General features: G+C 39.9%; 1 protein-coding gene across 1 annotated transcript; it reads right to left on the reverse strand.

Annotated features, from left to right (window-relative positions):
* Positions 1-2,740: 2,740 nt before the first annotated feature.
* On the reverse strand, positions 2,741-17,385 carry cracr2aa (calcium release activated channel regulator 2Aa). Its single transcript, XM_070907657.1, has 18 exons — positions 17,321-17,385; positions 13,545-13,940; positions 11,837-11,948; positions 11,555-11,744; positions 10,194-10,340; positions 9,823-9,913; positions 9,606-9,701; positions 8,152-8,339; positions 7,475-7,546; positions 6,820-6,865; positions 6,523-6,611; positions 6,019-6,370; positions 5,670-5,802; positions 4,761-4,842; positions 4,247-4,361; positions 3,805-3,906; positions 3,313-3,389; positions 2,741-2,924 (listed from the first exon to the last, which is right to left on the reverse strand). The coding sequence occupies exons 2-18, from the start codon at positions 13,752-13,754 to the stop codon at positions 2,837-2,839; spliced, it is 2,190 nt and encodes a 729-aa protein (XP_070763758.1). The 5' UTR covers positions 13,755-13,940; positions 17,321-17,385; the 3' UTR covers positions 2,741-2,836.
* Positions 17,386-23,913: the final 6,528 nt, after the last annotated feature.

Genomic DNA, 23,913 nt, shown 5'->3' on the forward strand with positions numbered 1-23,913 from the left:
TGAATGTAACACTGATAAAAAACAGAGGCAGGAGGAATATTTTCTAGTCTTGATGAATGTTATTATTGATGTGCATATATGTGAGATGGAGTGATGTACCTGTGTGTCTTGTTCAGTACTTGTTTTCCACAATAACCTGGACCTTACAGAGGGATAGTTTTTAAATCGCACTAGAGCTCATCTAATGAATTACTGTATTGTCCATATTCTGCTATAGGTAGGCAATACATTTAAGGTGTAATTATGTCATATTATGTACTGTAGGGAATGATTATCAGAGAAACACTTTAATTTATAGCTGTCTGTTAGCAATGTTGGAAAACTAATAGCCGAGGACAAACCTGCGTAGGTACGTAGATGTGTAATGTGAAAGGTGACACGTGTTTTCGTAGTCAGTGCACTAGTAGCTTCCTGTGAGTGTGTTAATAGAAGGTGTCGAGGCTCACACTGTTGCACAGCTTGGACGCCACATGTGCCCTGTGTTGTCAGTTTGAGCTGTGATGTTGACATGCCAATAACATACCTTCCCCATCCTAAATGCCTTGACCATGTGCCGAAGTGTACCTAGTTCTGTTCCTCACTGCTGCATTGAGCTTTTTTCTATAGTTTCATATGTATATATATCTATATATCTATATAGATATATAGCTTCTTTAGTTTCTTTAGTCTACATCTGGACAGGATCCACGTCGAGCAGTCTAACCCCACGTATCTTACTAAATCCTAGCTGGCTCTGATCTCAGATAAGTATTTCTAAGAGGAGTCAATGAAATAATCATAATGCTTGATGTCCTGCGGTGTCACTGTACCAATATCTTGGTTTGAACCTAATGACGATTGAGAATCATGCTTCTTGTCGCATGCATACAAGTTTTCTGAGTACTATCACATGATGTGATGCCAGAGTTTACAGACTGTGTCTCAGTCTCAGTTGGACACACTGCAGTGTACTAAAACTGATGAAAAGTATCTTTCCACTTCACCTGTGCTCTTACTAAGGTCATTGCCAAGATATCCACTGAAGCAGTCTTCAGTCGAGACGTGGATCTGGGGAAAGATCACGTTGAAAATATTTATAACCTCATATTAATGTTCCCATTAGCCTCAAACATCAACCAAAATTTCCCAGAACCAGCCTCTATTCCCTCTAGTCTTATATATTGTGCAGAGGCACAAATTAATCTATTCAGGGCTGTAACCAAAATGTACAGTATGAGCACTTGGCAGCAATGGAGGATCATTTATAAAGCATGCAACTAACGCCAGTACAAATCAACAAAAAGTGTAATATCAAACTGAGTGCTGCCTTTCTTTGAGCCACATAAGCAAATAAGCAATACAATGTTATGAGCCGCTAATGCTTACATTCAATTATACATGATACAAGTCATCCTATTTATTTAGAATAATTCTATCTGGCTGCTCAAGTTAAACCTAGTTTGCCATACAGTTTATAAGTCATACAAATTCTAATAAATTGGCATGTTAGTTCCACATGTATTACTATCATTTAAAAAGAATATATTGAATATGTTGTTTCACATATTGTCATGTCAACTTCAAAACTGAATAAACAGCAATGTCCAAACTCGTCCACTGGGTGGTGCTACATGACTTATTTTGATTTCAGGGAACAGCAAGAAATGACGTAGTCAGCAGGACCTTTACAAATGATATTAACATTAACAATTTTTATTTCCTTGTTTGTTTTATGCTATTTACATGTTTATATAAACAATAAAGTGAGATGCAAAACACTGGAAGTAGTGAAGCACTATTAGTGATTGTAGTGCAATATCAAACAGTAAAAATCTGAACATTTTACCAAAACCTCTCAAATTGTAAGCTTAATGTAACAAACACATTACATAACCTACTTAACATGTTAAAGTGACACCATTTTCATAAAATACTTGGCACAGAGGCAGTTTAAGATAATACGAAATAAATATTGTCTGCACTAAACCTCATTTGGTCTATTGGGGGAAAATAACAATCTGCATTATTTTCCAGCTCTTACAATAGAACACAACCATCAGTACTGTTACAACAAAAACAATAACAATGTACAGAGGACATACAAAAAATGCCTGTACAAGCACATTACTTCTGTACTGTGCTGCGTGATAGCAATTTAGTTTTTAACACAACACCACACCTGAACTTGGTCCTCTGACAGTCTCAAACTGAACACCAAAAGCTTCTCTAAGGTAGTGTTCAGTGTAAGATTGTTTGGTAATGCACCACATTTTACAGTTGTTCATGTTATTGTGTCCACGGAATGTATGTGTAGAAAAGGTGAAGAAGCAAAACAGCTAAAAAGTTACATATAACACTACATGAATATATATACAGTAAAAAGCCCACATGTGACAGGTACAGGGCCCCTGGAAGGTAAATAAATATTTGAGTGCTACAGTCAGACTTTGGAGGAATATCCTACATTTAAAAAATGTCTTAGTTTGACTCAAAAGGGACTCAGTTTGACTTAACTTTGTTCAGTTGTTGTATATTCAACCCTCAAAGAGAACCTTTGAGCTTTTCTTACATTATTATTATTTTACTACATTTCATAAAATTGCAATTTGAGGTTATTTTCAAACTGCAAATAACTTGGCTGAAGGTGTAGCGTAAAGCATTTGTGATAGTGCAATAACATCAGTGACACACATAAAGTGTTCATTCCGGTGTTGGGTTTACCCACAGTGGTACGAGGTGGAAGACTGTGTGAGAAACACCGCTGAAACCCAGAACAATGTGTCCTCAGTGGCACACGTGGTCACACTGTCACACTGTGTCTTAGTAAAGGGTAGTGCTCCTGTGTACATGCTGACTGTCAGCAGCAGGATCTCTTCTTCTCTGAGGGGCTGCTGACCAGCTGGACCGTCTTCTCCTTCTCTCTGTCCTCTTGCTCTTTCAGAGTTCTAAGAGGCATAAACAAATAGTTGTTTACATTTTTTTACACACACCTTTAACTGAATTGAAGGAAATCATTCTGACACACAGAGGAGACAAAATATGGTTCAAACAATGACATGAACATTTGATCGTGCACGCCAGATATTTCCTCTTGAGTGACTACTTTCTGTTGTGATCTCCCGAACCAGCTGATAACAAAAAGCCCTTTGTGCCTCCAACACAGAACAAATTAAACATTTGGCTCTCTATGATGTGCCTTGTTTCAGTACAGAAATAATCCCACTTTGAAAGCTGCTCAAGCAGAAAGTCGCTCCATATTTAGTCGAACACAATTATTGCTTCTTTGTTTTCCTGTTGCAAAAACTCACACACAAAGGCCAGTATTTTGCTCACCTGGCTAAATGAACCATGGACTCCACCACATTGTGTCCGGAGCATGCACTGCATTCATAGAAAGTCATTTGGCAGTCCTGAAAGAGAGGCAATGTGGTGATGATGATGATGATGATGATGATGATAGCTGTTATTACCACAAAAGACAAAGGCTCATGTGATTGAAACAAGCTGCGTGTCTGAACATGTTTCAGGGAAGGCTTATCAAGAAAAGTAAATTCTGTACTAATCGTTGCAAAAGCACAACGACAAAAACATTTCTCAAGTAACAATATTAGCTCACACGGTCACCATAGAAACGACAGTACCCACCAGAGACTAGAGGGATAAAACAACTAAGAAAAGACAGATGATAAAACAACCTCAGAATCATACTGGAGTTGCTTCCACATACAAAGCTCCACTTTGTTACTGTGGGCTGACGGGCTAGACACTGACACTGATGTGTCCGCTAAGAACCTTGAGCTTAGCGGAGAAAACAGTCGAACAGACCTTGGCTAGTCTTTCGCCCACTCCTTTCTGAACTTGTCTCTCGATCTCCTTGTCCGTTTTGTTTCCCAAGAGCATGATGGGGATGTCGTCGCCTGCGCCCTCCTGTGAAAGAAGATAATCAAAGAATACAGAAACTGATCTTGAGAGAATCCTTTGCGGTTAAGGACTAGGCCACTGGCCTCCCTGTCTTTATTGGCTCCTCAGTGGGAAACCAGCCAGCAGTGTATCGAAGCACTGCTGTAAACACATTCAGCAACTGACTTATATTTGACCTATATGTTCTACATTATTATACTGTGAAAACAACATATACCTCCATCTCCTTTGGGGAATCAAAATAGAGCAACAACTGCACAGAAACACAAAGTAAAACAACATTTGTTCTGCGTGCTGTATTTCTATAAGAAATGTATGCAGCACAGGGCAACTGTTACCGTCGTACCTTTACACTTGTCAGCCACTGTCTGACAGCTGTGAAGCTCTGCTCGGCTGTGATGTCATACATCACAACCACTCCATCAGCCTTGCGAAAGAATTGTTTGGTGATGCTTCGGTACCTGCAGGAGGAGGAGGAAGTACACAGAAAGAGGAAGTGTTGTGTTTTTACTGGTGCTTCAAAAAACCCTGAAAACTCCCTCTTGGCTTTACCTGCATTTGTACAACAATAGAGGAATGTTTTCAATTGAGTTGACTTGCTGAGGTGAATTCAGTTCAAAACACTAATCAAAACATTTCATTTTACAGTAAATCTGTAAAGGAAAGAATAAAAAATGGGACAAATGGGTTTCAACTTTTACAAAAAAAACAAGAAAACCATTTGATTTAATGGAACAAATACAACAAATAACACTCTTCTGAAATACAGTAGTGGCTGTACAGCTGACAGAAGTAAAGTAGAAGTCGTGTTCCAGTACATTATAGACTCTTTTCCTTCACTTCACATGTCGATGCCTCACCTCTCCTGTCCTGCTGTATCCCACATCTGCAGTGCCATGTGGCTGTTGTCCACAGTTATTGTCTTTACACTGTAATCTATACCTGCACATACAATACAAGGAAATGTTAGTCAGCAGATTCTGTTTCATGTAACACATTTTAAACATGAACATGTTTATAATGGAAAAATAATGCTCAGATCAAAGGAAGAAACTGATAAGCTGAAACCGGACATTTTTGCCTGAGAAAAACCCTGAGCACCAACTCTGCTACTGCCAAACTTTGAAAATAAAAACAGTATTTCAAAGGCTCAACTGAAGCACTTTGACTGTAGTGCTTCTCTTTTATTGCTGTGCCGCACATCAAAATGAAATCCTACAACAGTTGTGTGTTGCAAAGAATTTTGGAGTTTGGAGATTTATATTCTACACAGGTTGAACCAATAAAATCTGATCAAAACTAAATATTTTACTGTGATGACGTTTTGCATTCATTTGTCACGTTGAACTTGAGAGTGTGGCTCGCCTCTTTTTATGAGATTCTGGACAGGCAACAATATATTTGAAGTCAGCTGGTTAGCTCTTCCCCGTGACCCTGCACAGGACAGTATATCTTCTATATACACAGTTATTATCAAACATACAGTTTTATGCTTTTAAGTGTAAAGACATTACATCATGTGCATTATTGTGAGTCATATTGCATACTACAATACGGTAAGGGGACCACAGCATGCATATGCAGTATGCAGTATATGTAGGATAATGAGAATGCACTGCTGACTTTTCAATCCTTTTCTCTTGTGTTAAAACCAACTGCTACATTCAAGTATTTTGCAAGCTAACACATATAAAGTCTGAGGTCAACCATGGGGTGTTTTGTTGCCTTTGCTCACAGGAAGTGACAAGTACGTATTATACAGTACGCACCCACAGTGGCAGAAGTGCCAGGGTGGAAACAGTCATCACAAAATCGTCGAAGGAGGGAGGTCTTTCCCACACTCGAGTTCCCCACCAGAATGATCTTGAAGAGGCGGTCAGGCGGCGAGGGACCACCTTCCTCCTGAAGAAACAGGAATCATGGTAGCAGAGATTAAAGGAAGGTTATGGGATCTCACTTCAAACAATTAGTTCAGGGTCTGACTGTGTGAGGGACGCTACAACATAATGATGCCATCTCACAGGAATTGCATTCCTATAGTCCTTGAATGTTGATCACAGAATTAAAAGGTAAAGCATGCTTTACATAGACTATATCACTGGATGTCCACATGCTTACATTTATGCTGGTCTCCTTGCCAACAGGCTGACCCCTCGGAGACGTGGGGGTTTCCCTTTTCTCCTGAGTTCCCTTCGACTTTTGCTGCTGTGCAGAAGATGCGCACGGGTAAATATCGCTCATCACCAAGTCTATATTCTCCTCTTTATCTGAAGCTTCCTCTCCTTCGCTACACTCGTGAAGTGGGGTTTGAGCCTGACAGTCATTCTGGAGCAAGTGTGGGAGGTGGTCCTCCTCGATGGAGATGATCCTCTGGAGGTGCCCTCTTGTCTCCGATGTGCGAAAGGACTGGTGAGACCCATTGGCTAGGTTCTGCCTCACAGAGCTGGCGGTCAGCTCTTCCTCATCCTCACTGCAGAGGACAACAACAGAACATATACTGTACAAACTGTGGCTTGTGTTCCATTTGACACAGTCTCGACAAAGACTAATGACGTTTGTATTTAAGGTATCACTTCATTATTTGTAATTGAAATAAATCAAAATGTATTATATTATTTATACCTTTTGAAGACATTTGGGGCTGTGTGTTTCACAACATTGATTAGAGGCCTCTGCATCAAACCTGGTGTTTTCTTAGAATTCTTTGGTTTCTGCAGAAATAAAACATGAAGGTTTTGTTGTTACTATTTTACTGCAACATGGTTCAGTGTAAATTTTAGGGCGGATACTCTGGGTTCTAGTGATCATTAACATCTTTTTTCTATTCCTCTAATCTTTAAAAAGAGAACACATAAAGTGCGGACAGTGGAAATTTAAATAATACAGTCAATAAATTACACTATAATAAACAGCACATACCTGATAACACATGTCCTTTTCATCCCGTAAATGTTTATTCATTTCCCTGGATTCAACACAGAAATTAAGGTATTAAAGACACAGTAAGAACCTGAAGTCTTTTACACAACTTTCAAGTCATTAATTTGAATGCCTTGCCTTGTTTGATATGCTGCTATATGCTTTACAATATGCTAGCCATGATGGTTGTGAAACAACCTGCTTTCCCCCAGGTGTGTAGGAAAAGTCTGTCCTTGGCCAATCATGATATGACAGTTGAGTAAAGATGAGTGAAGCAGGCTCTGGCTTGAATCCTCGAACCAAGAGTTTCTATTGTTGGCTAACAGTAGATGTTACTGTAAATTAGTTTTGGCTGAGCAATATTTTTTTGATATTTGTGATAAAAGCACAATCAACCAATGAGCAGCAGTGGTGAACTTTATTTCCACTCAAGTGAAACAACTGGTGTTAAAATAGACAAAGTAATAAACAAAAACAAACACCTTTTTTCACTAAGACTACTTTTTGCAATTCATCAGTTGTGGACTATACGAGGCTACAAGAGTGAACTTTGATCAGTGATTCAGATCATTAGATAAATATCCGTGTGATGTTTCTGTATTGAGGTTATTTTTTCTAAAGTGGGACCAGCACAGCTGTACCTCTAGATCCATACCTCAAAAGGTCCAGTTGTTTGAGGAGGCCCGCTCGTTCTCGATGCAGTCCCTCAGTCAGTCTGTATATTTCCCTGTGTTGAACAGCAATGCATCCTTTATTACAAATACTCTGTGACCAATACAGACACCGTATGTGCTGTGTTTACACTTTATTAAAAACTATGAAAAACATGACCCAGAGCAAAGAAAGGCAAAATTAGTTGTTAGACTGAGTGAGTGTATATGACAAAGACACATGGTCTTTTCTTGTCTACTCTCTTCTAGATACAGTATCACAGCTTTGAAATGTAAGATTTGTCTTTATAACAGAATCTTAGATGTACAGTATATAATATCATGTAGTCATAAAGTCATCTGCTTGATGAGCAAGATACATTGTGGGTTACAGCAACTCGACTACTATTATTACTCCGTCCGTCAGCGTTACCATGTTCATGATCGTAATAGTTTTACAGCTTGATGACAACAGAGACATCAAAATGATTACAGGCTAACAAAAATGTCAGCTCTTGCTCATTGACAGTATAAATTGTGTATAAAGTATGTATCACATTGCTGTGTTTTACTGCCTCTATTTGTTCAAAGTAGAAACATGTGATTGCATCCTGACCAAGGGGCAAGAAATTGAGAGGCCAAATAATCAGGGCTGGAGTTACAAAGAGCAGCTACAACTCACATCTCCTTCTCCTCATGAAGCCGTGTGGACTGCTCCTGCAGCACGCTCAGCTGCTCCTGTGCCAAGATCAGCTCTTGGCTGGTGTGCTCCAGCTCCCGCGCTAACTCGTCATTTGTCTGCTTCAGCTTCACGTTCTCCACCTTGGTCACATGCTGTTCACTGTGAAGCTCCTGGCACTGACTCTCCAACTGGAGACGGACCGGCGGTCAAAAAAGACACTTCTGTATTTCTTTGGTTTAGATGAAAATGTGTGTCATGGTGCCCCACACAAGGATCGGGCCCATTTATTGAGGCAGTAGTGACCTTTCATTAAATATTCTTGAATTATGTGTATTATGTAATAATCAGCCAGACAGTGTTATTCACATGTAACATGTTGGAAGCCCCTCTCTGGTCGCATCAACATAACTACTATCTCTACAAAGATAGAGATATCTGAGTCCGGTGACTCCTAGTGGTACACACTCACACAACCTATTCCAACCATTGTGCTCTCAGCTCTAAAATGCATGACTTAAATGTACAGTGATCTGTTTAACCCATAGTCATAAGATGAATGTGAGGCGATAGCATCATGTGAAGACACAATACCTCCAAACAGCAGGAGTGAATGTTTTATCAGGTATGTGAGTAAGTGCCTCTAAATATTGTCCAACAAACTGCTTTTGTAACATGAATCCCATACACATGTACAATAGTGAGCATAACCAAACTAAATGCTTTTAAAGCTGTGCTAGCCTGTGTACCGTTGGTTGGATGCCAGTTCTCCACAAACAGAAAACTTGGTAAACAGTTGACATATTAATTAGAGGTGCTAAGGAGCTGAGAAGAGTAGAAAAGTCCTTGTTGGCGTGATCAGAATGAACTGCTGTTCACTCATTAGTCTTAAAAGCCAGAGTCTGTAAATGGAGGTGTGACAGAACCTATTAACATCCAACAGTATCTATCAACACAAGCTGCTGCTGCTGAACAAGCATACTGGAAAAGCATTCATTAGATTGTATGTGATAAAACAACAAATCACCAACTCCATATAACCTACTGTGACAAGTAGCGTCATAGTCTGGGAAATAAACCATCTCATCCACTCGGTATCTTTAAATACTTCAAATTCTCATGAATGTTATGTACTGGACACATTGTAGAATTTATATTGTTTGTTGCTTGAACATGTGAGAAATGTAAATTATAGGGCACTGGGCACAGAGGTCTATCACTGTTTTATATGATGATATTTTATTGGGTGTGTTGATGCTACAGTGGTACTAAATCACTTGATTAGCTTTTTTACAGCGTTCTGTTATCTGCCATCTTGTTTAATGTGTCTCACATGTTGCTGCTCTGAATTTACCATTGAGCTAACTAAAGTGAGAGAGAGTGTGTGTAAATTCTTTCTCATAGACTGAATACTGCAGTGCACTCTGGGGGAAATCCTTTTGCCACCTCTTACTCACCCTTCTCTGTTTCTGAAATAGCTGCTCCAGCTCTTTCTCCTTACTGGACAGCTGCAGCTCCATGTCTTGACTGCGAGACAGAAACCGCTCATAGTCCTTTGGTGCAGGGATAAGAAAGGGAGGCACCAGGACAAAGAGGAAGAAGAAGATGGACATTATTTGATAGAATTAGTGATAAAGAGAAAAAAAACTTGTTTGACATGTAGTAGCTTTGTACCTGCAGCACAATCTTGTCTTTTTCTGTTTTTATTTGCTGCTCCATTTCCTCATAAAGGCGTTGGATCTCATCATCGTGTGTTGCTGCTTTTCTGTATGGATACAATTCAGATGTTATGATAATATGCTATATACGGTATGTACCTCAAAACATGTATGTGAAACAAATGCCTATATCAACACACTTTAACTCATATAGTATAAAATAGTTTTGAAAGACCCCATGATATGTCCTAAGACACACTAATTAGGGAGCCACTTCACAGCTCAGCCAAATGCTCCTTAGTGGAGACCTCGAAACATAATAAACCCTTAATAACTTCCTTCCTACTTTCACTGATAAATACATATACAAAGTTGTCCCCTCCTGACCTTTTGAGAGCACTCTCCATCTCCCTTTTCTCCTGGTTGGCCTCTATGATCTGGGATGTCACTCGGGCCAGGAAGTCCTCAAAATTGGATAAAAGGTGGGGTTCATCCCGGCGCAGCTGGGCCCACAAACTGCGCACCTCAGCGGGGCTGATGGGATAGAATGAAGAAGCAGGTGTAACCAAGTGCAGCATCAACATTTGCAGTGCAGGTTTCACGAGAAATTCACTATTCATTTTTAGAAGACACATAGAAATAATGTGGTGAGGACATGGGTGGAAAGTCTCAGCACAGCAACAACCCAACACAATCACATACTTAGAGACAGCGGCTCAGGTAGCAGGTCATAGTGGCTTTTAAAAAGGACATGATGTTCTTTGCCTTGAAAAATCAATGTATTATTACAGCTATCACTTTTGTCACTTTTCTCTGAAATACTACACACTTTTGCCACAAATGCTTATTTGAATGCTTTTGTGTGTTCCAAGGTCTGCAATCAGTGCACCGACAAGACAGCAATATCAAATACACTGAATGAAAAGAAAGAATTCAAGTATTAAAATCTGCATTAAATTCAGTAGGGAGACAATCAAAACTGTGTCATGACGGCAATATAATGATTAAGTAATTATGTTTTCACAAGAAACACATGTAATGTACCTGTAAACTATGATATGGTAGGGAAAGTCAAACAAATCCCTGGAAGACTTTTCAACAGTCAAACTCCAGCCAACATCAATATGAGTTAGTGCTGCACAAACTGATCTCATCTAAAACGTCAACTCCACCTAACCAGGTAGGCGGAAGCCAAAAGGACGTGTAAATCTGGCATCCACCCCCACTACTGTTTACTTTTATTGAGTTGGAGTTGTTTGTTAAAGGTGAGTCTAGTCATGCATTTCCTAAGATCCTGTCATTAAATATCTTTCAGTCCAACGAAGCAATGTCTAAACAGATTTCAACTAGAGTTACTAATGACAAGTGAATACTGCATGAAATACCAATGCAGAGAAAGTTAACATTAATGATTTAGATAAGTTTGTGGAGGCTTGTTTTCTGGAACTGAAGCTTCTTCACAAATATTTATGTTTCAAACAGTCTTATTAGACTTGAATATCAAAGTCATCACACTAATACCGAGGCCGAGCACAGATTGCTCAGAGAGGGAGCGCAGGAACAGCTTTGCTTGAGAGTGGAAACTTCCACCTCTTGTTTAGTTTGCACAGCTGATTATAGTCTCAGGCTAAGTCACTTAAAATATAGTGTAGACTTAAAACAAGGCGTTGACAAAGTGAGCAAAGATATGAAGTAGACCTAACAACGCACGGTGTAATCACAGGCACACACGCACGTAGAGTACTCACTCTTCAAAGACACTGTTGGCTCCGAGGCTCTCCATGAGCATGCAAAAGTGTTTCTCCTCTTCATCCTCATCTCCTCTTGCCCGGCTCTCCTCCCACTGGGTCTGGTACAGGACCTCCGCCGGGCTTTTACAGGGGTTTTTCTCCCCCATGTCTTCCTCTATGGAAATCTTCCGGCCGAATAAAAACTCACCTAGAAAAATCAAGAGCTTGAGAGCGCAATCGAAACATCACACTGATCATACAAGCAGCATTATTTTAAGTACAAACAGACTGAAAACGTACTAAAGCCGGAGGAGAACTCATTGAGGGTGAGGTATCCATTGCCGTCGGAATCAAGGGTATCAAATACGCTCTCCAACTCCTCCGCACTGAGAGGGAGCCCGCTGTTCAGCCTCTATTTAACAGGACACAAAACACAGCTGCTATTGGCAAGAACAAAGCCTCAAGGACATTAACTACACTGTAGCTATAACAACTGCTACTCAATACTTAGAAGGACAGCCATTTCTGCAGTGGCACTGGCTATCATGTGCAACAGTTGGTGGTTCTTTCCCAGATACTTTTACCAGTCATAATTCGACTAAATTAGCCCTAAAACACATTTATAATCCAAATAACCTCTTTCTCATTCTTATCTGAAGCAGAAAATGGTTAATGGACAGGCGTCATCTTCAGCAACACAGTGCTTCACACTCATACTGTTAAACACATCAATTATCTGGGATCTTCCCAGTGCAGCTGCAGTCTCCAATGACTGATCACTGGGCAGCTCCACTAGAACAGATATTGATTACGATATTATTTGAGAGGGGAGGAGTGACAGCTGCTCCTTAACTAAAGGGTTAATCCAAAAAGGGACATGACAGAGTGCGAACCACCCAAAAAGCCTTCTGACCATGACAGACATTGCTGGTTCATTTACAAGAGCCAACACAGCCACACCTCTGTAAGCAGCTTGGTTTTTATGCGTGTTTACACTGCTGCAAATGTTGACTGAGGCCACCCATACAATCCGGGGGAGGTGACAGGGAAAGGGTGGCATCTGTGTGACATTATCAGCTGTACTTGTAAAGTGCGTTATCTGGGCAGAACATATCCCTTATGTCAGCAAAGAGTAGGACTGTGAAGCTAGCGTGTTGGTGGTCATGGTGCGAAACGCACTTTTAAACTGTGAAAATCCAGTGAAAATATTGTGACTGAAAATACTGTGTCAAGAGCAGTACCACTCATTTAGCTTGTTGCATCATCTACACCCTTTAACAGATGTATGGAAAGTGTAAAACAAACATATCTACCAGTATCAAGTGCTGCTTTTAAGTACAGAGTGTACTCTTTAGTACAGATGGTCATATAATAAATAGAAGTGACAAGGACTGGACTGCCGTCCTGCTCGCCATCTAATTTCCAATCTATTAGCATAAACACCGGATCAAAGCTTCCCCTCTATGTATTTACGCTGCTCGGAGCGAGAGCCTACAAGTGCTTCATCAAAGGATTAGCCACGGCACGGATGAATATCCAAGGGGCAAGTGAATCTGCACAATAATGTGAGAGGAGGAGTTGCATTACAAAGCTTCCGCATGGCTCTCTGTTTCTCAGTCTCTTTTATGCTGCTTTGAATAAGGTGCGCATGTCCTATCTGTGTCCTGTTCAGCATCATTAATGAGTGCACGGACCGTCCCTGCATCTTTATGCTCATTCAGGATGAATAAGGAGTTGTTATGTCTAAAAATGGTGAAAATGTGAATGTGATTCCTTGTACACTGTGGCTGCTAAAAATTGGTCCAAATAGCGCTGATACTTGGACGATTAGGCGTCCCCACAAGTAGTAAAAGTTAGTAACAATATGTTTCTCTTATTTTCTGTAGCACCTAAACATAATCCATGCTAACATTAAATTTTATTACATTCATGCAACAAATGTTAGTCTTTACACTACCTGAAAACATTAGTTCATTCATGGCAATCACCCTTGTATCAGCTACCTCACCTGCATGTCACGCCGGCTGATGAAGCCCTTGTTCTCGATGTCACACATCTGGAAGAACTCGTGGGTTTTCTCCAGGATAGTGTTTTGTCCCACGTCCCCATTCTCGCATTTACCCTCCTCTTCGCTGCCTCCTTGCCTTTGCCATGCAGTTCGGGCCACCGTGGTGGTCGTGGTGTTGGTGGTGGCACAAGAAGCAGTAAACGCTGCCATGGTATCTGGGAGTCTGTTGATACGAGAGCGTTTCCCGCGTCCTTCGCATGAGCCAGGTACAGACAGAAGTGTGGAGGAAAGAGATCCTGGAGAAGTCGAGCTTCACGCTGCTCTACATCAGAGGCTCTTGCCAATGTCACCGATTGTCATCTCTTAGCAACCACCTCTTTAATAAGTCGATAAAACCTGGGAGAGAGACAGGAAGAGAGTCTTCAATTTAAATAAGTACAGCCCCTTACCCAATGAAAATATTATTCAAAATGTATGTACTGCATCAAAAACATGTATACATTATACAATATATAATGTCTATTAAAGGGAGAGCTGTTTGAACCTAATAAATAAGAGACTTGAGGAAAGGATATTTTGTCTTGACCACATTAATAAGTAAATAACACATATGCATTAAAAGAATGGACTTAAGACAATTTAAGAAATTTGTAAATTGGGAGGGCACCTTAATTCAGTTTTCAATTAGTTATACTGGTAATTATACATTCACAGTAAAAACCAGTCACTATGTACAGCCGTTATGTAAAACCGTATGTTCATTAACGCTCTTTCTCTATCTTTCACTTTCAATTCTCACACACACATTTTCGGTCTGATTTAAATATAGTTGTGCAATGTTAAACATGGCCTACTGTGGGCTGCACACCTAAAACAACTGCTGCTCTTCTCCTTTACTTCAGGGACGATGGCCCCTGCTGAGACTAATGTCGTCTGACAGTAAACCCAGAAGTGAAAAGAAAGTTGTGGCATGACGAGGAGGGTTTTGTCTGCCTGGAAATATTGACTGACATAACTCACTTAGTGGTGGGTTTCATGCACACTGCAGTTCTATGTGCACTGGTTTGGAAGACTGCCTTCTGAAGTTGGCTCAGTCGATTCATGAACAAGAGCATCAGACAGTGTGTGTGTGTGTGTGTGTGTGTGTGTGTGTTGACCCACACAAATGTAGATATGTGGGACTGGTATAAGACAGACAGGAAAAAAATAGACATGTATGTAGGCAGGTAGGAGGACAGAAGAGAATACAGGGTCAGAGACATAATACACACACACACACAGACTATAGACCCTTCTAACTTTAGTACTGGTATGAGCATAATCTATACTATCTATATAATCTAAATTGATTTTATTGTCTGTATCTCCCATATGAAGCTATATCGGACCTAAATAATAAAATAAACGTTTAAATTATTAATTATTTATGTTTATTAAAATATTTGGTTTTCAGAGAAAACTTGAAAATGAGTGTAAATATTTTCTTCGTTTCAACATTACCACAAAGCCACATGTTCTTTATGAAACATTTGCTAGTTCTGAACATGTCATGCTTGGAGGTTTGAGCCTAAACATTAAGCAACATACTGTCAGCATGACAAACCTCACAAGGAAAGTCACCAGCCCACAGGGAGCCACAGACAAGGCCCAAGCATGAGAGAGGAAATAAGAAAGGGAACTAAGGTGAATTGCTGTTTGGAAAGAGTGATCAAGTGTTTTTGTCCTCAAACACATAATGTTGTCTAATCTTTACAGACTGGCTACAAGCCACAGAAAGGTTCATGGCTCATTTGTTCAAACTTGGCAAGTGTGTTGAGACAGGTGGCCAGTGAAATAGGACTAGAGCAGAAGGGTATCAGACAAGAAAAACACACTTAGCCAGAATACTTGCTTCTACACAGCTACTTATTATGCAAGAGAGAGACATTTTGTTCAATGACCACATCTGGCACAGGATTTAACACTAAATTGTCTCATTCCAACATCACTAAATTGCAATCAATCATAGGTTTAGGGAATAAAATAATATTTGTGCTGAAACTAAACTATTTGTCATTTTCCTAAGATCCAGCTCTGAAATGCTGGAGCTCACTGCTTTGCATACAGTTACCTTATCTGTTTCTGTGTTTGACATGTAACAGCTGTTAGAGCTGCAGCACTTACCGGCGAAAAAAAATAAGCTCAAGCTGAAACTAAAACTAAAAGTGTTTAAAGCAACACAAATTAGGATAACTAAAATTAATGGAACAGTCCATCAGTTTAAATGAATGGTCAGGCTGACAGACGATTGTGCACCTAGAGTCTTAAATAGTCACTACATTAAACAGGATATGTGCAAATGAGAAACAATGTGGTCAGCAGACATGAGTTTCTCTCGTCTACCTGCATACAAACATCGCACAGTGCTCACAAGCCACATTTTAAGCACACACTAAGGTTCTGGTCAGGACTACAGAGAGACAAATTTAGTTTGTGGTGTATAGTTATGACCACCACAGGTTTCTACAAAATGAGCTTCCTTTGTTTCTTTTGCACCAAATTCATAAAAAATAATAAAAAATAAAAAAGGTCACTCTTGTCACTATTAACAACAATCGTATGATTTTAAAAAACCCACAATCAACAACTTTCTATGACACAATGTGGCCCGGATCAGGTCCTTCTGCAGTTCAATATAAAGTTGGTTTATAGTGTACCTGACAAAAACTACAAAACTACGGAGTAAAATCTGGCTGTAATGACTCACTGGGCTATACAGCATGATTTATATCCTGTGTGCAGATGTGCCCAGATGAAAAGAAAGCTGGTTTAGACGAATGTAAGGGAGAGGAAGAAACACAGTGGAGGGTTTTGCAGCATGTCTGTTTGTTTTTTCCTCCTAAAAGTAATATTTCAAAAACTGGAATAAATGATGGAGCTGCTGTAGCAACTGTCTCTTGAACCCACCTTTAGTGAAAACGTCATATTTTGTGTTCATGCTGTGGCACAGTTTTTAATTACATTGTTTTGCTTTTTTTTTTGACGATCCCTGACGTCAATGGCTCATCCTCCAGCCCAGTCTGTATACTGTCAAATCGCGCAAGGGTCAATGACAGATTGTGAAGTAAGAAATACCCGGCACAGCACAACAAATCTGGCCAGAGATGCTAAAGAGGTATTGAGCATTAACCACATTTTTACGTTGAAGGTATTTCAGGTATAACAAGTCCCCAAATGAAAATTCACTCCACTTCCTGGAGAGAGGTCATGGCCATGTCCACATAGCGTTACTCACCAGTCATCTGCAGCTGCCAGCTACTGAGGGTAGCCTTGGAAGAACTGCAATTTACCTAGCAAATACCAGCTACGAAGCCTAATTGTTAAATTACAAATGTCATAAAAAAAAATAGGCCACCAGACGCTTGCCATATGTAAACAGAAGAGGGGGGGGGGCTTGTGATAAGCGAAACAATAGTCAGCTAAAGGCAAACAGCAGGCTCCAGTCTCAGAAAACACGTGTGACACTTCCTTCTCGATAGGCACACTTTCTTTTATTGTGAAACTTCCTGCGGCAGATAAAGCCTCCTTGACACTAGTGTTGTGTAAATAAACCTTTTAACGTTACATAAACTTAGCTAGAAAGGCATTCCCTACAACATGCAGTCAGTAGATAGTAGCTGTGGTTAACGTAAGGCTAACAGCAACAGCAAGGAGCAGAATGTCAGGTTAATTAAGCTAAGGTGCTTGCTGGTGTAGGCAGTTAGCGGCCCGCTGGGGAACAAAAGTTAGGTACGTACCGGTGAATGAAAAGTGGAAGAGTTCAGGTTGGAGACATTCATCGACTTGGTCTGCATCAGCCTTGTCCGCTTTTAGTGAACCTCACTGTTTACAAGTGAACTGGTGTGAGTGCAGGAATGTGACTGAGCGCTGACGGGGCAAACTTGGAGGGAGGGACTTCAACAAAGTCATCGTTGGTAACCATAGCAACGCTTACAAGGAAGTCCACGCGCACTAAGAAGCAAGAGCAAGGTATTAATCTCAGAAGTCAAAATGAATGTGGCATTTATTTCAGAGAAACTTGTTGAACTGTCTGTCTTCCATATTTATCTTTGTTAGCAACATATGAGGAAACAACAAATGTTGTGATTAAGTTGCTGCAGTGTCAGACAACAGGAAATACAACATATGAAGGATCACAGTATTGACGATGCCTCTGCTCCATTTAGTTGTTACAGCAAACCATATCAGTGAGCTTAGCTTGTCCAGTGCCAGGTCCCTAAAGCTGACAGCCGTTATCGAATCCATCAGATACACCTCTGCCTATTCTGCAATGACACTAAGTATTATCGGACAAATGTACTTAATGTACAGGCCTTTTACACGGAGGACATTTTGAGATGTCACAGTAGGTAAAGCGCAGTTGTATATAATACAATCAATGGCTGAATTCCATTTAGCTGCTTCAGTTTCAGGGTCCTGGTACTGTGCATGCTGCCTCGCTGTCACACTACCATGGCTTATTGGGACACTTGAATAGAACAGAGCCTTTGTTAATGTAATTAGTAACACCTGTGCTTCTCCTACTAAGACAAGTCCAAATATCTGATGTGAAAGTAGGGGCTATTATGCCGGTAGAATGACACTATTTCTTATTGTTATATTGTATTATATTATATTATGATATTGTATTATTACTATTAATTAGAGAATGGCACAATTAGTTTCACTATCAATAACTAATGATGATTTTTTAGTTCAATAATAATAATGATTAATAATAATAATAATAATAATAATAATAATAATAATAATCAGTTAAGAAAAGACTTCAAATACTGTAAGACATCATGTGTAGATAATTAGGGGGCATTAAATTGTTGTGCAGCTGTAATACCAATGATCCTCAGATGAGGGCAGTATAGGACATGTTATGGAATCATTGAAATTCAATGAATAGCATTTCAATACCAGTTTTTTTCCACTATAATCCAGGAAACTCATGTTAAATCAGCTGTTTTTTAAGTCAATATTATACTTATTGACCTTCCAACATACTGTAGCAGGTTTTATCCTGTCCATCTGGACAGATATAGTCTAATAAATGGCACAGATGAGCGTGGACCCAGCCTCATAACAAGTGAGTCTAATCTACAGGGGGAACAGTCTTATAATACCATAAAATTGTGTCTGCTCCATTGCACAGTAGCCAAGCAGGTGTAAAAACTCTCCCAGGCCACGTCTGTTGCAGTCTCCCACTTCACGGACTGGAACTACATGGATGTTCCACATGTGTGGCGGTGATGAGGACCCTTGAGCTTTGACTGTCTCCTCTTCAAGTTGTTTTTTAAAAGGCTGATTTGCGGCAAACAGATGCATGCGAGGCGATGCTCCAGTGCAGATTTCAGAGCCAGATGTGTTTATACTGCGAGACACGGAGTAATGATCTTTGGAAAAGCATCCATTTCTTGCATGAGTAAAAGCAGACAGCAGCAAGAAAATGGTTGTGATAATTCTTCATTTGATCTCACTGGTTCTAAATTCTACATTCAGTGATTGTGATATTTACACACACAGTATATGTTTACACTATCGCTACACAATATAGAAAACTACAATAGAAGACTGCAGCCACACTCTGGAGTCGAGCAGAGATCCACTACAACAAGACCTCTGGGATCTGTTCCAACCAGCGGAGAGGAGAACCAGAGCAGAGTGGCAAGCAGGAGAGGAGAGGGAGAGGCGAGGGTTATGCAGCCAGTGTCACCACACTGCTCTGGTTTAAGACCTTGGAAGGACTGACATCACACTTGGAGAGATTCATTCTCCTCTGCATCTCAGAGTACGGGAGGGTGTGTGGTTGGGGGCTTGGAGTCATCTGTGGCACTGCTTTAGTGGTCTCTCAGTGCCTCTAGGATCACGCTATGTGGCTGCGATCAGAGATATGCCAGTGGCTGGGGATGTGGCTATGCATGTGGACAGTTCTTCCATTCAAAGCCATGGCCTTTGCTGTATCATTGTGTATCTTTGTGGCTACGGGTTTGGGTTTGGGTTGTCTATATGTGCTCTTTTGTGCTTTCAGTCTCGGAGTTTGTGCCAGGGAAAACTGAAGAACTCATTCACATTTTTGTGCCGCAGCAGAAAGACTGTAAAACTTTATGAAGAGCACTTGATCTTTTGTCATTGCACTTCTGCAGTCTGGGTAAACAATTGAAAACTTTCATGTAGGTCAGACCTACTTTGAAGGGTTGTTGTCACCTACAAGGCCTCCAAATTTAGACCATTTCTGACAGCTATGATACAGTGAGGCTGCTCTTATTTTTACCTAGAGGTTCCCAACTGGCACTCATGCTTCATTTGCTTCAGTGCCCCTTTTCTTTAGGTTCACTGGCAATTGTTCTGTCGCAGCCTCTAGACGCCTTTAACCAAGCCATTGTCTTCACTTCAAATTCAATGCAAAAACAAATGCCTTTTTTGCATATACCCTTATAGTAAATGCATCAGACATAATTTAAATAAGAACTTAACAAAATTAACCTAATGAAAGAACCATTTTCTGTAATTTATGAGTTTTTTCATCACTAATTTATAACTTCCTTGAATGGGAGCCTCCACTAGGGTTTCACTTTCTCACTAGAACCCCTAGGTGGCACAGTAGGGAGGGTTAATGCTGTGAAAGAATCCAGCTCAGCACCTGTGGACTTCATTTGCAGCCAAAACGCTCACACTAATGAGCTCTGGATATGGAGATCGAGTAGGTCATGGTTGATTAATCATCAAGTTGTAGAAATTATGTCACGAATGGATAGTCTAAGTTCTTTCATTTTATTATCTGCAAATTTTCGGCGAGAGAAAGAAAAGACTGTGCTGTTTATTCACGGTATCTTGTGTGAAAAGGAATTGTTTTTTGACAGAAATGCAAATGCTTCCTACAGAGTAAATATGAAGTGGAAAATGTTGATTTGTTTTTAAGCTGACGTTGCCTGGGAGCTATGGTTAATTTGCTGTTACAGCAAAATACCACAAGTGGCATACTTCTGTCACAAACAACTCCATCCTTCATGTTGTCCCTCTGTATTCAGCTACAGTATTTTTTACATTACAGTCATGAGAGATCTGACCAATCTGACTTAGTTTCCAAGGATGTGGTGGAGCTTGGCGTGCACTCATGTGGCAACCTGGACCCTGACTGTTGCCAAGTTGGAAACATGGGGTAGTGTGCATGTAAAGCAAGCATGCTGCTGCCATCACCTCTTATCACACAAAGTCTCATTACGCAAGACAAGCTATTACACGCTCCATTTACAGGATGGCGGCTGATACACGGAGGGCCCGGTTATTAGCCTGATGTGTGACATAATAACAGACTTCCAAAGCAGCCATTGTTGTGTCACCAATCCATCCCAGTCAGCCTGTGAGGATTCCGTGACGATAAACATATTACCTCCAATTGATTGGAGAAGCTGTTATGGTCACTAGTGTTGAATATCTGCACTCATCCTTACTGTACATTTGCTTCTGGGATTTCCACTCCCTCTTGAATCTGAATTCATGCCATTAGACATGATTGCATGTAAGTACCACTTGCCCTAGGCCCCTCCCAAAGGGAATATGGGAACATGTGTTTCGCATTGTTTCATGGGTTTCTTCATGTGTTCACACTGACCACACTGACTTCACCATTATCTCATTGCGCTTGTGTACCTCAACAGACTCATTGTCTTTGCAGTTTGCCAGATGTCACCTGAAGGAGCTACACCAGTGAAGCAAAGAAGTAAGTTATTGTTTAAGTAACTGTATAGCTGGAGTGGTATGGTTATATTACACCCCTAAAAAGATTTAGTTTGACATTTTGGGAAATACACATAAGAGAGTTAGACTTCAGAGAGTCATGTCTGCACAGACTGGAAGCCAGGGGAAAACGGCTTTGGTGTTTGTACAATAACATGTTAATTGGTAAAACTTTGATGTGCTGGTAGGCGCATTTTAAAACAGTTTGACAGAAACAGACTAGCTGTTTACAGTCTTTATGCTAAGCTAAGCTAATCGCCTGCCAGCACTAGCTTAATATCTATTGAATACATATGAAGGTAGCGTTGATCGTCTCTTGGCAAGAAAGCAAATAAGAGTGTTCCTTTATTCTCAAGATCTTTTCACTTTCTATCCCTTAACTGATAGCGTCCTTTGACCGACAAAGCTGTTTCCAGCCTGATGAACTGTAATCTGAAGGAGCAAATTGACTTTTAGACCTACTATAAAATACTTCTTATTTCATAAAAGAACAGTTGAGCTTTGCAGAATCATTTCCCCAGTTACTGACCAAATGTGGTGTTTGAAACATGTGTCCCAGCTGCTTCATTTTCAGTCACTTCCATAACCTGCGCAAGTGAAAACATTATCTTTTTATCTTTTATTTGGCTCAGACTTTCACAAGTCCCTTTTTACAACCCACAGGAGTCAAATTTTGCACTCAAAGGAAGAAAAAGACCAAAGTTCTGGCCTACACAGCTTCAAGATAATTGCTGCTTGCAGAAATGAATTGCGGGTGTTATTTCAATCAAGCCGTAGCTCTGTTTTAGGATACATTTTCTGAAACTGTTGTTAAGGTAAGATTTTGTTTTTGCTGTCTAACCACAGAAGAAACCAGAATAAAACTCAATCTCCATTCGTCATATAGTAAAAGGTCATAGTTCACACTCTACCTGGAAATACACCCTTCCTGAGCAATGAACTGGAAATCCCCACTTTTCGCAGAAAGAAGCTGGATTTGCTATTTATACTTTACATTTTTGATATCTAGAATGAACATTTCAGATATCTACAATCCAATTGTTACTAGTCATAATTTTTATTTCAGATATAAAATGAAAAACCATTCCAGATATCCATAACATAATTTTTCATTTTCAAAATACATTGTGACTTGTAAATATGGCATTATGGATGAGTTTGAGTCAAATTAGTTGATGACTGGCAAAAGAGAGAGAGAGTCATTTGTCCTAGGAAGAATGACGTTCTGGATATCTGAAATGTTCTTTTTGCCAAGGAAGAATTGAATTACAAGTATTTGCATTACATCTTAGGAGAAATAAAGCTGTAGATATCTTGAAATACAATTTCTACTAGGAAGAATGTCATTGTCATTCTGACTAAGAATATAATTTTGACTAGGAGAAAAGCTATGATGGATGTCTAAAATGTAATTGTGGATCTGTAATTCAATTCTTCCTAGTAAAAAAAGAACATTTCAGATATCCACAATGACATTCTACCTATCAATAGTGTAAGTAATCAATCACAATCGATATCCACATTGCTTTTTAGATATACAGTATATTTCACACAGCAGTTTCACAGAGCTTCTCATTTTTGTCAAGTTGTCAGAATAGAATACGTTTTTCTGTATGGTAGAAATGTAGTACAGAAAAGAAGAAACAGGTTGGTGGTACTGTTTGTTATCGCTCTCATCAACCTGGTTACCCCCCATGAAATCAATTATCCAGTCTTCACGGACTCATCTGCCACAATCACTTATGTCCAGTATGTTTCCAACTATTTCCCCCTCATCTCTGGTCCATTGCCCAGCTGTGAATGGAAAGGTGATGGTTTGGGGCCAGAGAGTAAGATGACATCAGAGGTTTTCCTTTGTATAATGGAAATCTGACAGTTGTCTATATGTTCTGGTGACTGATCAAATAAAACAGGCAGTAGGTGGATAAGTGAAATGAAACCTGCTCTGGCAGAACTAGCCAACAATGCACCACATTTTATAACTTAACTGGAATACAATGTCGTAATAAAGCAATTAAACACCTTTCAGCAAGTATAATGACACTTGAATTTATGTGTATCCGGTAATAAAACTGAAATCTATGTCTTGCACCATGTTAGCAGCCACTTATTTTTTTTTATCAATCTAACCTCAACCTTCGATCTCTTAGAATAGCAGACCTCCCCAGTGTCTCCTAAACTTCTCAAACCAGCATAAAATCAGTGTTATACAGAGCAATATGCACGCTGGTACATATGTAAAAATACGTTTCCACTCCATCATATTCTTTACAGCCCTGACCATGAATACATGATTGATTTATGGAGCTGATAGCCGGCTAGACGAAATAAACCCACTTCTGTCTCTCAATTCATGCAGTCTCTAATGCCTTCGTCTCATTCCTCTGTTGTCTGTTTCAAAGTGTACTTACAATACTTGCAGTAGTAAAGTAGTTATCTTGGGGTCTATCAAGGACAAACAGTCAAAGCATTGGATGTGGATGACCAGATTAAAATCACATTGGCGCAAGATAAAGTATGTGTTAAAAGGAAACACTTGAAGAGGTGAATAAGATGAAGTAAAGTACATGTCAATATAGCATGCAGAGTATACCTCAGACTG

This window comes from Enoplosus armatus, chromosome 6 (assembly GCF_043641665.1).
Source record: "Enoplosus armatus isolate fEnoArm2 chromosome 6, fEnoArm2.hap1, whole genome shotgun sequence".
Classification (NCBI taxonomy): domain Eukaryota; kingdom Metazoa; phylum Chordata; class Actinopteri; order Centrarchiformes; family Enoplosidae; genus Enoplosus; species Enoplosus armatus.

What these genes read in the sequence shown, in the direction of transcription:
- cracr2aa (XM_070907657.1), bottom strand. Translation starts at nt 13,754, where the DNA reads ATGGCAGCGTTTACTGCTTCTTGTGCCACCACCAACACCACGACCACC. An exon ending in AAGACAAGATTGTGCTGCAG is followed by an intron (nt 9,702 to 9,822) that starts GTACAAAGCTAC and finishes CCTGCACCAAAG; the next exon opens with GACTATGAGCGGTTTCTGTC. An exon ending in AGTGGCTGACAAGTGTAAAG is followed by an intron (nt 3,907 to 4,246) that starts GTACGACGGTAA and finishes CTTCTTTCACAG; the next exon opens with GAGGGCGCAGGCGACGACAT.